Source organism: Rhincodon typus, unplaced genomic scaffold (assembly GCF_021869965.1).
Source record: "Rhincodon typus isolate 14 unplaced genomic scaffold, sRhiTyp1.1 hic_rhity00004748, whole genome shotgun sequence".
Taxonomy (NCBI): domain Eukaryota; kingdom Metazoa; phylum Chordata; class Chondrichthyes; order Orectolobiformes; family Rhincodontidae; genus Rhincodon; species Rhincodon typus.
The window spans coordinates 1-12,289 of NW_025970386.1; the positions used below are offsets into that span (position 1 = coordinate 1).

Consider the following 12,289-nt stretch of genomic DNA (forward strand, 5'->3'; position numbering starts at 1 on the left):
CACACACTCCTGTACCTAGGGAGGTCTCTCTAACCCCCTCTCTCTCACACACTCCTGTATCTAGGGAGGTTTCTCTAACCCCTGCTCTCTCAGCCTCCTACATTTGGGGAGGTCTCTCTAACTCTCTTTCATCGTTTGGGGCATCCCACCTCAAACCCCATGTGTCACACTATCGAGATAGGATAGAGGGAGATATTGTCTAGCCTGCTGATTACTCTCTGACTTCCAGTCTCTCTGCCTTGTGGCCTTGTTTGTCTGCCTCCCTCTCTCTGTCTATGTGCTCTGTCCTCCTCTGAGCACTCTTTTCCTGGGCTCCCCCTACCCCCTCCAAGATAGCTCAAGTCCCTCACCCCTGGCTTGGTTCTGTGGAATCTCCCTCTGCAGCCTCTCTGAGGGCTCTGACAGGTGCTGTTCAGAACTGGGAAAAATGATTCTACCCAGTGACTGAGGGTAAAATGGCCCACAATAGTAACTAGTCCTTAAAAAACAGGTACTTTGCACTCTGCTCCCTGTGAAATCCCCCCGCTTAACCTTGCCTGCTCTAATAAATGCAGCACAGTAATCCAGAGGCCAAGGCTAATTTGCTGGGGACATGAGTTCAAATCCCACCACCATCCATCTCCTGGTGGAATTCAAATTGAATGAATTAAAAAAAAATTGAAATTGGAAGCTGGTCTCAATTATCAGAAAAGCCCAGCTGGTTCATTAATGCCCCCCTCCCAACTCCTTACAGAGGGAAATCTATTGTCCTTACCCAGTCTGGGTGACTCCAGGCCCACAGCAATGGGGTTGATTCTTAACTGCCCTCTCTAATGAACCCGGCGAGACAGTCAGCTCAAAGGGGGCAATTAGGGATGGGCTGCAAATGCTGGCCTCACCAGCGGTGCCCCGATCCTGTGAAAAATGAGATCAGTCCTATTAAAGTGAAGACTGAAGGCTTGGGCTGGTGGTAACTGATAATCACACCACACAAATGCCAGGTGATGACTATCTCCGCTAACAGACAACCTAACTATCGCTCCCTTGATATTCAACGCTGTTACCATCACAGAAACCTCCACAATCAATATCCTTGAGGTTACTATTGACCAGGAACTGAACTAGTCCCACCACATAAACTCAGTGGCTTTAAGAACAGGTCAGAGGCTTGGAATACTGTGAATGACTCACCCCCTGACACCACCCACCCCCGCCAAAGCCTGCCCACCACATGGCACACATCATAGGGAATACCCCCCACTTGCCCTGGATGGAGGCAGCTCCGACAACACTTAAGAAGCTCGACACCATCCAGGACAAAGCAGCCCCTGCTGGACTGGCACCACATCCACAAGCGCCCACTCTCTCCGCCACCGACTCTCAGTAATAGCAGTGTGTACCATCTACAAGACATACCAAGGCTCCTCAGGCAGCACCTTCCAAATCCACGGCCACTTCCACCTAGAAGGACGAGGGTAGCAGATACATGGGAACACCACCCCCTGCAAGTTCCCCTCTGAGCCACTCACCGTCCTGGCTTGGAAATATATCGGCCGTTCCTTCAGCGTCGCTGGGTCAAAATCCTGGGAATTCCCTCCCTGGGGGCAATGTGGGTCAACCCACGGTAGGTGGGCTGTAGCAGTTCAAGAAGGCAGCTTGCCACTCCACTGCCCCCAACCTTTTCAAGGGGCAACTAGGGACGGGCAATAGAAATGCTGGCCTAGCCAGCAATGCCCACATCCCACAAGTGAATAACAAAAAAAACTGCTGTCTCCTGGTAATAATATTTCAAACCATCGTTTACACTTACCCCAGGCAGCGTCTTCTGCTCATGTAGTGCAGTCTGTGCTTTCAACGCAGATTCCCTCGAGCAGTATGTGAGGAAGGCGCATCCTTTATCCCAAAGGAGAAATCGGAAAGGAACCGGGTCAGAACAAGCCGCAAATCACACAACTCAATGAAGGTGTCAAGCAGCGCACAGGCACACATTTTAAAATGCCCCACAGCACACACACCCAGATGCTGGCTAACCCTCACCTCCGGCTGGAATGACCGCATCGTAAAACACCAGGCAAGCTGCGGGAAGTGGATTACCGACTGGTCACCGGGAGAGGAGCTGCGGCTGGTTGTGTGCCCCCATCAGTGGTTGGGGGGGGTGGTGGGAAGTGGGGGGGGTGGTGGGGTAACAAGGAGTTGCGGGGGGAGAGGATCACACTGCAAAACCTCCAGAAATAAGCCAAACCTGAGTTGGCAACATGTGCCCCCTCTCTTAGTTTCTCAGTTCCACTTGGAAGGTGAGCGAGGTGGGGAGGGTATATGTGTGAGAGACTGGGTCCGTGTCTGGGGGGGTTTTGGTCTGTGTGACCGTGCACGCACGCGCGTTTGTGTGTGTTTTTCTGTGTATGTGTGTGTCTGTGCACGCATGTGTCAGAGTGTATTTGTACGTGTCTGTGTGTAAGTGTGTGTTTGTCTGTGCATGTGTCCAAGTGTATTTGTATGTGCCTGTGTATAAGTGTGCGACTATGTCTGTCTGTGTATGTGTGTCTACGTGTATTTGTATGTGGGTTTGCCTGCATGTGTGTAAGAGTGTAAGAGTGAAATCTTTCCAATTTCATTTCTTTCTTTCAATGTGGGAGTGGTTTGGTACGACTGAATGGCCTGCTTGGCTGTTTCAGAGGGCAGTAAAGAATCAACCACGTTGCTGTGGGTCTGGAGTCACATGTAGACCAGGTAAGGAGGGCAGTTTCCTTCCCTGAAGGGCGTTAGTGATCTCATGTATGTGTGTACAAGTGTGAGTCAGTGAGAGTGCAAGCGCAAATGTGTATGAGATTGTGTGAAAAAGAGTGAGTGTGTTCATGTGAGAGGGGAGAGGGAGTGTGCGTGTGAGAGAAAGTGTGTGTGTGTGAGACTGTGTGTATGACAGTGTGTGTGAGAGAGAGTATATGTGTGTGAGAGAGTGTGTGTGAGAGAAAGAGTGTGTGTATGTGAGAGAGAGAGAGTGTGTGAGAGAGAGTGTGTGTATTTGTGAGAGAGAGTGTGTGTGTTTGTGAGTGTGTGAGACAGTGTGTGTGTGTGAGAGAGTGTGTGAGACAGTGTTTGTGTGAGTGTTAAAGAGTGTGTGTGTGAGAGACAGTGTGAGATAGAGAGAGAGTGAGTGTGTGTGAGAGAGTGTGTGAGAGAGAGAGTGTGTGTGAGAGAGAGACAGAGTGTGAGAGAGAGTGTGTGTGTGAGAGAGAGAGAGTGTGTGTGTGAGAGAGAGAGTGTGTGAGAGAGAGAGAGTGTGTGAGAGAGAGAGAGTGAGTGAGAAAATGTGTGTGTGTGTGAGAGAAAGAGTGTGTGTGAGAGAGAGAGAGAGACAGTGTGTGAGAGCGACAGTATATGTGAGAGTGTGTTTATGAGAGAATGTGCGTGAGAGAGAGAATGAGTCTGAGAGAGAGTGTGTGTGTGGGAGACAGCACGTGTGAGAGTGAGTGAGTGTGTGTGTGAGAAAGCATGATGTGTGAGAGAGCACATGCATGAGAGAGAGCATAAGTGTGAGAGAGCGTGTGTGTGTGTGTGTGTGTGTGAGTGAAAGCATGTGTGATTGTGTGTGTGAGAGAATGTATGTGTGAGACACTGTGTGTGAGAGAGTGTGTGTGTGTGAGTGAGAGAGTGTGTGTGTGTGTGTGTGTGTGTATGAGAGAAAGAGTGTGTCAGTGTGAGAAAGAGAGAATGAAAGTGTGACAGAGAGCGGGTGACTGTTCTGCGTGTGTGCATGCTGACAGTGATGGGGCTTGGCCTTTGCAGGAGAATACCCCCAATCGGAAACATGCACTGCTCTCTCCCTCTTCTCTGTTTTACACTACGTGTATATCTCAGCTCGATAGATATGGCCCGGTCTACCCCCAAGATACCCTGACACAGCAAATCGGACACGAGCTATTTTACTTCCTGTCTGCCTGAGCTCCCAGCCCAAAGCCCTTGTCAATGTGTTCGCTTGTTGGGGATGAGATGGTAATTCTGAAATGACAAAAGGGGGCGGTTGGGAGAGGAGTGGTAGGGATGACTGGCACAGTCCATTGTGCCACGTTGGCAGAGTCCAGGGAGGGAGAGGGGTCAGGAGGTTCCCGAGCAGCAGCCTGTTTTTGCAGTGAGGAAGAGAAAGGCACAGGAGATTCACGAGCCTTCTGTCAGGCAGTGGCACCACACGAAACACCACGCTGGGCGTCTGGCTGTAGCCTCCTGTCAAACTCACCAACAATTACATTCTAGAAAATACGAAGGACACCACGTAATTAACCGATACCCTGAGGCACGGCGTGCGGGTGGACTGCACCCTTGGCTGTGATGGGCCCCAATGTCTCACTGTCAGACGTGGCTGTCTAACCTGAGGGTGCAGAAGTAGGCCATTCAGCCCATTGAGTCTGTTCCGCCACCCGAGAACATGGCTGATCTGATCATCCTCAAGCCCCCCACTTTCTCCCCGCCCCGAACCCTTACTGGTTCAAACTCTTTCGAGCTCAGCCTTCAACATACTGAATAGGAGGAAAGATTTAATCCTGAGTGACCCAGCCTCGACAGCCCCTCTGCGGTAAAGAATTCCACAGATTCGCTCCCCTCGGAGAGAAGAAATTCCTCCCCATCTCTGTCTTCAATGGGCGACCTGAGATTACACCCTCTGATCCTAGACTCTCCCACAAGAGGAAACATGCTCTCCAACCACACATCTACCCTGTTAGTCCCTGACTGCACAGAGACTGGTGGCCCATCACCAAGTCACCCTTTATTTAGTTGTGCACAGTACATTGACTCTGAGCTGGCTGGCCACAGCCAGTCTCCAAGATTTTCAATCCCTTGTTTATGTTGGTCAGCTAGGCCTTTCCTGATTGGCCCAGGTTAATGATGCCAATCAAGGATCTTGTACTCAATAAGATCCACCTGGATCTAATCACTACAGTCCCCATTTACCTGAATCCAACTGCATGGCTACCAATTCTCCGTCTCTTACAAGCAAACCTTCTTACCTCCCCATCTCTCTCACTCCAACCTTATTCATACCCCCTCTCTTTGTTCAATGCCTTCATTGCAACAGAGAGGCGATGGCGGAATGGTCATAGAGAGGGCCAGTCTAATATGGTGGGCATGGGTTCAAATCCCACCACAGCACCTGGTGCAAATTGAATTCCAATGAATAAATCTGGGATTGAGAGCTTCTCTCAGTCTTGGCTCCTGGGACTATCATCGACTGTCATAAAAACACATACAGCTGGCTCTTTAGAGAACTAAATCAGATATCTGCACCTGCAGCAATGCGCTTGACTCTTAACTGCCCTCTGAAATGGCCCTAACTGTTCTGTCCAGTTAGAACAAATGCTGAAAGAAAAACAGAAGTTGCTGGAAAAGCTCAGCAGGTCTGGCAGCTTCTGTGAAGGAAAAGGCAGAGTTAACGTTTCGGATCCGGTGACGCTTCCTCGGAACACTTCTGACGAAGGGTCACCGGACCCGAAACGTTAACTCTGTTTTATCCCTCACAGATGCTGCCAGACCTGCCGGGCTTTTCCAGCAACTTCTCTTTTTGTTCCTGATTTATAGCACCTGCAGTTCTTTCAGTTTTCATTTAGAACAAATGCTGGCCTTGCTAACTGATGTCCACGTCCTGTGAGAATATAAACTCCTCTCCACGAAGACGGCAGTCCATTAAGCATCTGGAACTAGATCGTAGTTGAGTTGTATCTGAACTTCAAGTGTCTGTTCTTGACTGAACACCTTTAGCTAGTGAAAATGTACTGATCCAGGACTAGAAATTGGTGGAGCCAGCATCTATTACTTCGTTGTGGGGACTTTTCATCTTCCAACCACCTCCCTTTGGTTTGCTTCAGTTCTTAACGGATTGAAAGGTTATGTTCAATTGTCTCAGGTGCCAGTTGGGAATGTCTTCTCCTCGTCTTTCGAAATCTCGACTGCAAACCTCTCTCCAACTGCCTTCTACTTTCCAATGGAATACAAGTCTGGTTCATGTCCATACCCCTTCCAGTATCTCATGGATATTCCATATCTCCCTCATTTCCAAGACAGCTACTCCAGATGTGGTGTAACCACAAAGCTGACCCCCCCTTCCAGCTCGCTAGTTAGTTCCATAAATTCTGGGCTCTCTCTCACAATTACCCTGATCTCTCACTCTACTCGCTGCCTTGCTACACGTACTTTATGCTTTCATGGGATGTGGGTCAGCGTTTGTCACCCGTCCCTAATTGCCCCTCAACTCAGCAGATGGTTAGGGCCATTTCAGAGGACAGCTAAGAGTCAACGCCTGAAATAACTCCACAGAGGTTGGTATCCTGTCATCAGGTCACCCTTTATTTACACGTGGAGAGTCCTTGACACTGATCCGGCTCCCTCAGAGCCAGCTCTCAGAGCGAACAGAACCTCTGACACTCCTGTTCTCTTTTGGGTAGACAATGCAGAATTTTAAAGAAATTATTTATTTTACCTATTTTCCTAATCAACCTGATGAAGGAGCTGCGTTCCAAAGGCTTGTGAGTTCAAACAAACCTGTTGGACTATAACCTGGTGTCGCATGACTTCTGACCTAAATCACCATGTACAGAGATGTTATTTTACACCTCTGGAGCAGGTGGGACTTCAACCTAGGCCGCTCATTTCAGGTGCAAGGACACTACCACTGTACCACAAGAGGCCCTGACACTCCTGTTTTATTATCGGTCAGCCAGGGCTCCCCAATTGGGCCAGGTTAACAGCCCCAATCAGGGAACTCAGATTCTATGAGAATGCACCCGGCTAGCCCTGTTAAACAATCGGTACAAATCCATTGTTGTGCGGGGAATGGAGTCACGTGTAGGCCCGGACCGGGCAGATTTTCTTTCCCCTGAAGGGCATGAGTGAACTGGATGGATTTTTGCAACAATCAAACGATGGTTGTCATGGGGGTTTCAATCCGAGATTTAAATTCCACCAGCTACTACCTCTGTCCCCTGGGAGTTAGCCTGGAATCCCAGCTCAGTGACACTCCCACTGTACCCTCAACATTAACCCCCCCTCATCTCCTACACACGTACACCACAGCCACTTCACTTCCTCAAAAAGACCTATTAAAACGGAGATAAGGAGAACCTTCTTCAGCCAGAGAGTGGTGAATCTATGGAATTCACTGCCACAGAAGGCTGTGTGGGCCAGGTCATTGAGTACATTTAACACTGAGATAGATAGGTTCTTGATTATCAAGGGGATCATGGGTTATAGGGAGAAAGCGGGAGAATGGGGTTGAGTAACATATCAGCCATGATTGACTCGATGGGCTGAATGGCCTAATTTCTGCTCCTATGTCTTTTGGTCTTATTTATTGCCACGATGCAGGGAGTCAGTGGCAAAGGTGTCCCCAACTTTATTTGCTGCTGCTTTTTGTTTATAACAGGTTAATCCTCCACCACCCCCACTCCTAATGTAAGCACTTGAGCTGACACATTCTCCTCCAGTGTATTGGTGGGGGGAGGAGATGGCAGTCATCTGGTGGTGCCCTTTGAGTTGGCACAGACAGAGGGTGTGGCCTGTGGCCTCAGCCGGTTGGCAAGGGCTCAATAAGCCAGCCCCGGATCACTGCAATACTATTGCCCTGTTATAGGAAGGATATTATTAAATTGGAGGGGGGGGTTCAGAAAAGATTTACCAGGGTGTTGCTGAGGCTGGAGAGTTTTGAGGTATAAGGATTGACTGGGACTTTTTTCTCACTGGAGCGTAGGAGGTGGAGAGGTGACCATATAGAGGTGTATAAAATCATGAGGGGCATGGACATGGGGAAGGTCTTTTCCCCGAGGTAGGGGAGTCCAAAACCAGCCAGCATAGTTTCAGGGTGAGAGGACAAAGATTTAAAAGGAACCTAAGGGGCAGTTTTTTCACAGAGAGTAGTTCGTACGTGGAACTGACAGAGGAAGTGGTAGATGCAGGTACAGTTACACCACTTAAAAGACATTTGGACAGGTACATGAGTAGGAAAGGTTTGGAGGGGTATAGGCCACACGCAGGCAAGTAGGACTAGTTTAGTTTGGGAAACTTGGTTGGCATGGACAAGTTGGACCAAAGGGTTTGTTTCCGTGCTGTAGGACTCTATAACACAAACAGTAACAAAGCAGTAACAGAGTGGAGAAGGGAGGGTAGAACAAAGAACAAAGAACAAAGAAAATTACAGCACATGAACAGGCCCTTCGGCCCTCCAAGCCTGTGCCGATCCAGATCCTCTATCTAAACCTGTCGCCTATTTTCCAAGGATCTGTATCCCTCTGCTCCCTGCCCATTCATGTATCTGTCTAGATACATTTTAAATGACGCTATCGTGCCTGCCTCTACCACCTCCGCTGGCAACGCGTTCCAGGCATCCACCACCCTCTGCATAAAGAACTTTCCACACATATCTTCTTTAAACTTTTCCCCTCTCACCTTGAAATCGTGACCCCTAGTAATTGAGTCCCCCATTCTGGGAAAAAGCTTCTTGCTATCCACCCTGTCTATACCTCTCACAATTTTGTAGACCTCAATCAGGTCCACCCTCAACTTCCGTCTTTCTAATGTAAATAATCCTAACCTACTCCATACCACGCAATATCCTGGTGAACCTCCTCTGCACCCTCTCCAAAGCATCTACATCCTTTTGGTAATGTGGCGACCAGAACTGTACGCAGTATTCCAAATGTGGTCGAACTATAGAGAGGGTATAACTGACCTCAGAGCCTGACGGGTCCACAGTGAGCCAGTCTCAATTAGAGCAGCTTGCTCTCCTGTCTCCTCTCTCACACTGACGTGTATATACAAACACACACAAACACGCGCGCGCGCGCGCGCACACACACACACACACACACACAGACACACAGACACACACACACACAGACACAGATATAATCCATTCTCTTTAAAGACCAAGTGAACATCACTGTCTTATTTCACACAGCTAATATTTTGCAGTCTCCCTTCCTCCTGCATTGTCTCGGCCCTGGGAGGTGTCACTGTCTGCCATTCAAAATCACCCACAAAGGTATTCAGATATCCTTCCAAGGAGCCTCCTGCCTCGCTCTCCCCCACAAACAATTCAGAACCTAGCCAATGGCCCCGAAAATAAATCAAGCGCTCTGCTCCTCAAATCCCACCCAGTCCCTCTTGCCTCCTGGTCTCCTGTTCAGTTTGTCACCCTCTTCCCACTCTCCCACCTACTCCCCACACAACGTTCTCCCTTCCAATCCCAGCTGCTTGCACATGCAGGATGCAAGAACACAAAAAAAAACACTGTCCTGGGTGAAAAGAATAGTATGGGAGGCCATGAAAACTCTCCTTTCCTCATCCTGGAATCTTAAACAAACAAATTGAAGAGGGGTTGGGGAATAAACTCTGCCCGTTTCCTGCTGCCTGTTCTCTCAACAACACGGTCTCACTTTGGTGCCCTTTCATTCACAAATTCTGTATTTTCTTTTAAATAGCTCTGCAGCATTTCACGTGAGCTAGCCCTACATCTGGCAGCCTTCTCTTTGAGTATATGTGTTTTAAAAATAGTACACATCTTAACAATTTCAGACAGAAGGCTGCAAAGCGCAGCCACCTGAAATTGCAGGTCTATATTCCTGTGCCAAGCCACTACCTGGATCAGAGTCTGCTTTCTTGGTTCCTAACAGACAGAAGCACATTATGACCATTTTGTGCGTGTGAGAAAGAGACAGAGTGTGAGAGAGAGTGTGTGCGAGAGATTGTGTGTGTGTGTGTGTGTGTGTGTGAGAGAGAGAGAGAGAGTACCGTGTGTGTGTGAGAGAGAGGGTATGTGTTAGAGTGAGAATGTGTGTGAGAGAGAGGGAGCAGTGTGTGTGTCTGTGTGTATATGTGTGAGAGAGAGAGACAGAGAGAGAGAATATTGTGTGTCTGTGTGTGTGTGTGAGAGAAAGAGTTGTGTGTGTGTGTAAGACGGAGAGAGAGAGAGAGAGCGAGAGGGAGAGAGTATGTGAGAGTGACAATGTGTGTCAGAGAGAGAGAGAGACAGTAATGTCTGTGTGTGTGTGTGAAAGAGAGAGAATATTGTGTGTGTGTGTGTGCGCGTGTGTGAGTGCGCGTGTGTGTGAGAGAGAGAGAGAGAGAGAGAGGGTGTGTGTGAGAGTGAGAATGTGTGTCTGTATGTGTGTGTGAGAGAGAGAGTAATGTGTGTGTGCCTGTTTGTAGCTACTGTGATCCTGCCCAGCTGCCTTCCCCCTTCCCTTGACCTGCCCCCAGTGTTACTCCAGCAGGATTCAGACTGGCTGCTGTACAAACCATCAGTTAAACAGACCCCCACACAGCTCTCCTCTCAGCCCAGGAACACCCCCATGTCACAGATCTCCCATCTCTTTGTCTGAACCCTTTCATGTCCCACATCCACTTGAATTTCTCACTGATACTCTCCGACTGAGCGTTTCCCATTCATTGTCTGTGTACGGTTCTGCCAACAGGGGATGTCTTCACCACTGATCTATTTTTAAAGTATACATTTGTGCTTTGTCTTGTATCTCCCTGTACACTGACTATATTTTTTTAAATAAAAAAGCTTTGTATTGCTAATCTATTTTTGAAATGTGTTACTAGCATTATGATGTGTGGTTTGTGTTTTATAACCTATAAGCTGTCTTTTTCTCTAACAATAAAACTCTACATCTCTAATGTATCTTTAGACTGCATTATCAGCATTGCTTAAGATCCTTCTTTTGTGTTTTATAATCTATACGCTGTCTTTTTCCTAAGAATAAAGCGTTATACCTCTATTGTACCCTTAAACTGTGTTATCAGCATTGTTTAAGTTGCTTCCTTTGTGTGTTTTATAATCTATACATTGTCTTTTTCTCCAACAATAAAGCTTTACATCTCTAATTTATCTTCAAAGTGTGTTATTAGCATTAAGGTGTGTGTTATTAGCATTAAAGGTGTGTATTTTGCTTTGTATCTTCCTGTGAAATAACAACAGAAAACGTGTCTATATCCCCATCTGGGTGTTGCTGGGTGTGGGGGGAGAAAGACGTTTTGTGGAGGCTTAGTTTGTCTTTTCCTATCCAGAAATGCTCAAGTTGTGTAGGACTGAAGGATCAATGCAGCCCACCCCGCCCCTAGGTCAGGTTAGGAGGCGATTAATTCTCTCACCTTTGTGCACGCCGGTGTATCTGTCTTTCAGAACCGTCAGCTCATAGATTTTGCCAAATTCTTCAAACAGGGGCTTGAGCTCTTTCTCCTCCAGGTTCCTCGGGATCTGTCCAATGAACAGTTTGATCGCGTCCTGGTCCTTCATGGGGATGGCAGGAGGCTTGGCACTGGCAGGGTGCCTATTGATCAGGCTATTGATCAGGCTGCTGGCTGGGCTACACACCGAGTTGCTGACGCTTTTCAGGGGCATGTCTCTGCTGGCTGGGGCAGTCGCCGTGCTCCTAGTCTGGCTCAAGTCCCCTCTGTTCTCTGCAGCCATCTCAATTCAAACATCTAGACAGCACCCACCATCCCCCACCAACACACACACACACACACAGCACCCACCCCCCAAGACACCAGGGAGGGAGGGGAAAGAAGTGAAGGGAAGGGAGACAGGGTGGAGAACCAGGATAGAAAGAGAGAGAGAGAGAGAGAGAGAGGGACAGAAAGAAAGAGAGAGATTACTGACATCACCTGTAACCCTTTCAGCCCTGGACTGACAGCACGACAGAGAGAGCTTCAGTCAGCAACAGCAACACACAAAGCAAACCCTTAGACAAAAGAATTTCCTGCCCAGCTTCCACCCTTCCAATTGCAATAGGGCAATTCCTAAAAAAGTTACTGTTTCGGATGATGTCAAATTCAATTTCAAACCTTGCCTATTTCAGATTACGTGAATGTCAAATCTAGACTATTTTAAGCCATGACAATATCAAATCATGCCAGTTCCAAATTCAGATCAGGTCGATTTCATAGAACGCCTACTGTGTGGAAACAGGCCATTCGGCCCAACAGGTCCACACCAACCCTCTGGACAGCATCCCACCCAAACTCACCCCTTACTCTATCCCTGTAAACCCGCATTTCCCACGGCCAATCCACCCTAACCTGCACATCCCTGGGCACTACGAGACAATTTAGCACAGCCAATCCACCCCAACCTGCACAACCCTGGGCACTACGGGATAATTTATCACGGCCAATCCACCCTAACCTGCACATCCCTGGGCACTACAGGGCAATTTCCCACGGACAATCCACCCTAACCCGCACATCCCTGGGCTACGGGACAATTTAGTACAGCCAATCCACCCTAACCTGCACATCCCTGGGCACTGCGGGACAATTT

At 48.4% G+C, this 12,289-nt stretch overlaps 1 protein-coding gene across 1 annotated transcript; it reads right to left on the reverse strand.

Annotated features, from left to right (window-relative positions):
* Positions 1 to 1,789: 1,789 nt before the first annotated feature.
* On the reverse strand, positions 1,790 to 11,651 carry LOC125481981 (CUGBP Elav-like family member 4; the record flags this gene model as incomplete). Its single annotated transcript, XM_048593949.1, has 2 exons — positions 11,119 to 11,651; positions 1,790 to 1,872 (listed from the first exon to the last, which is right to left on the reverse strand). Coding segments are annotated over exons 1-2 (402 nt in total), but the record flags the coding sequence as incomplete, so codon positions are not given.
* Between the last annotated feature and the right edge of the window lie 638 nt (positions 11,652 to 12,289).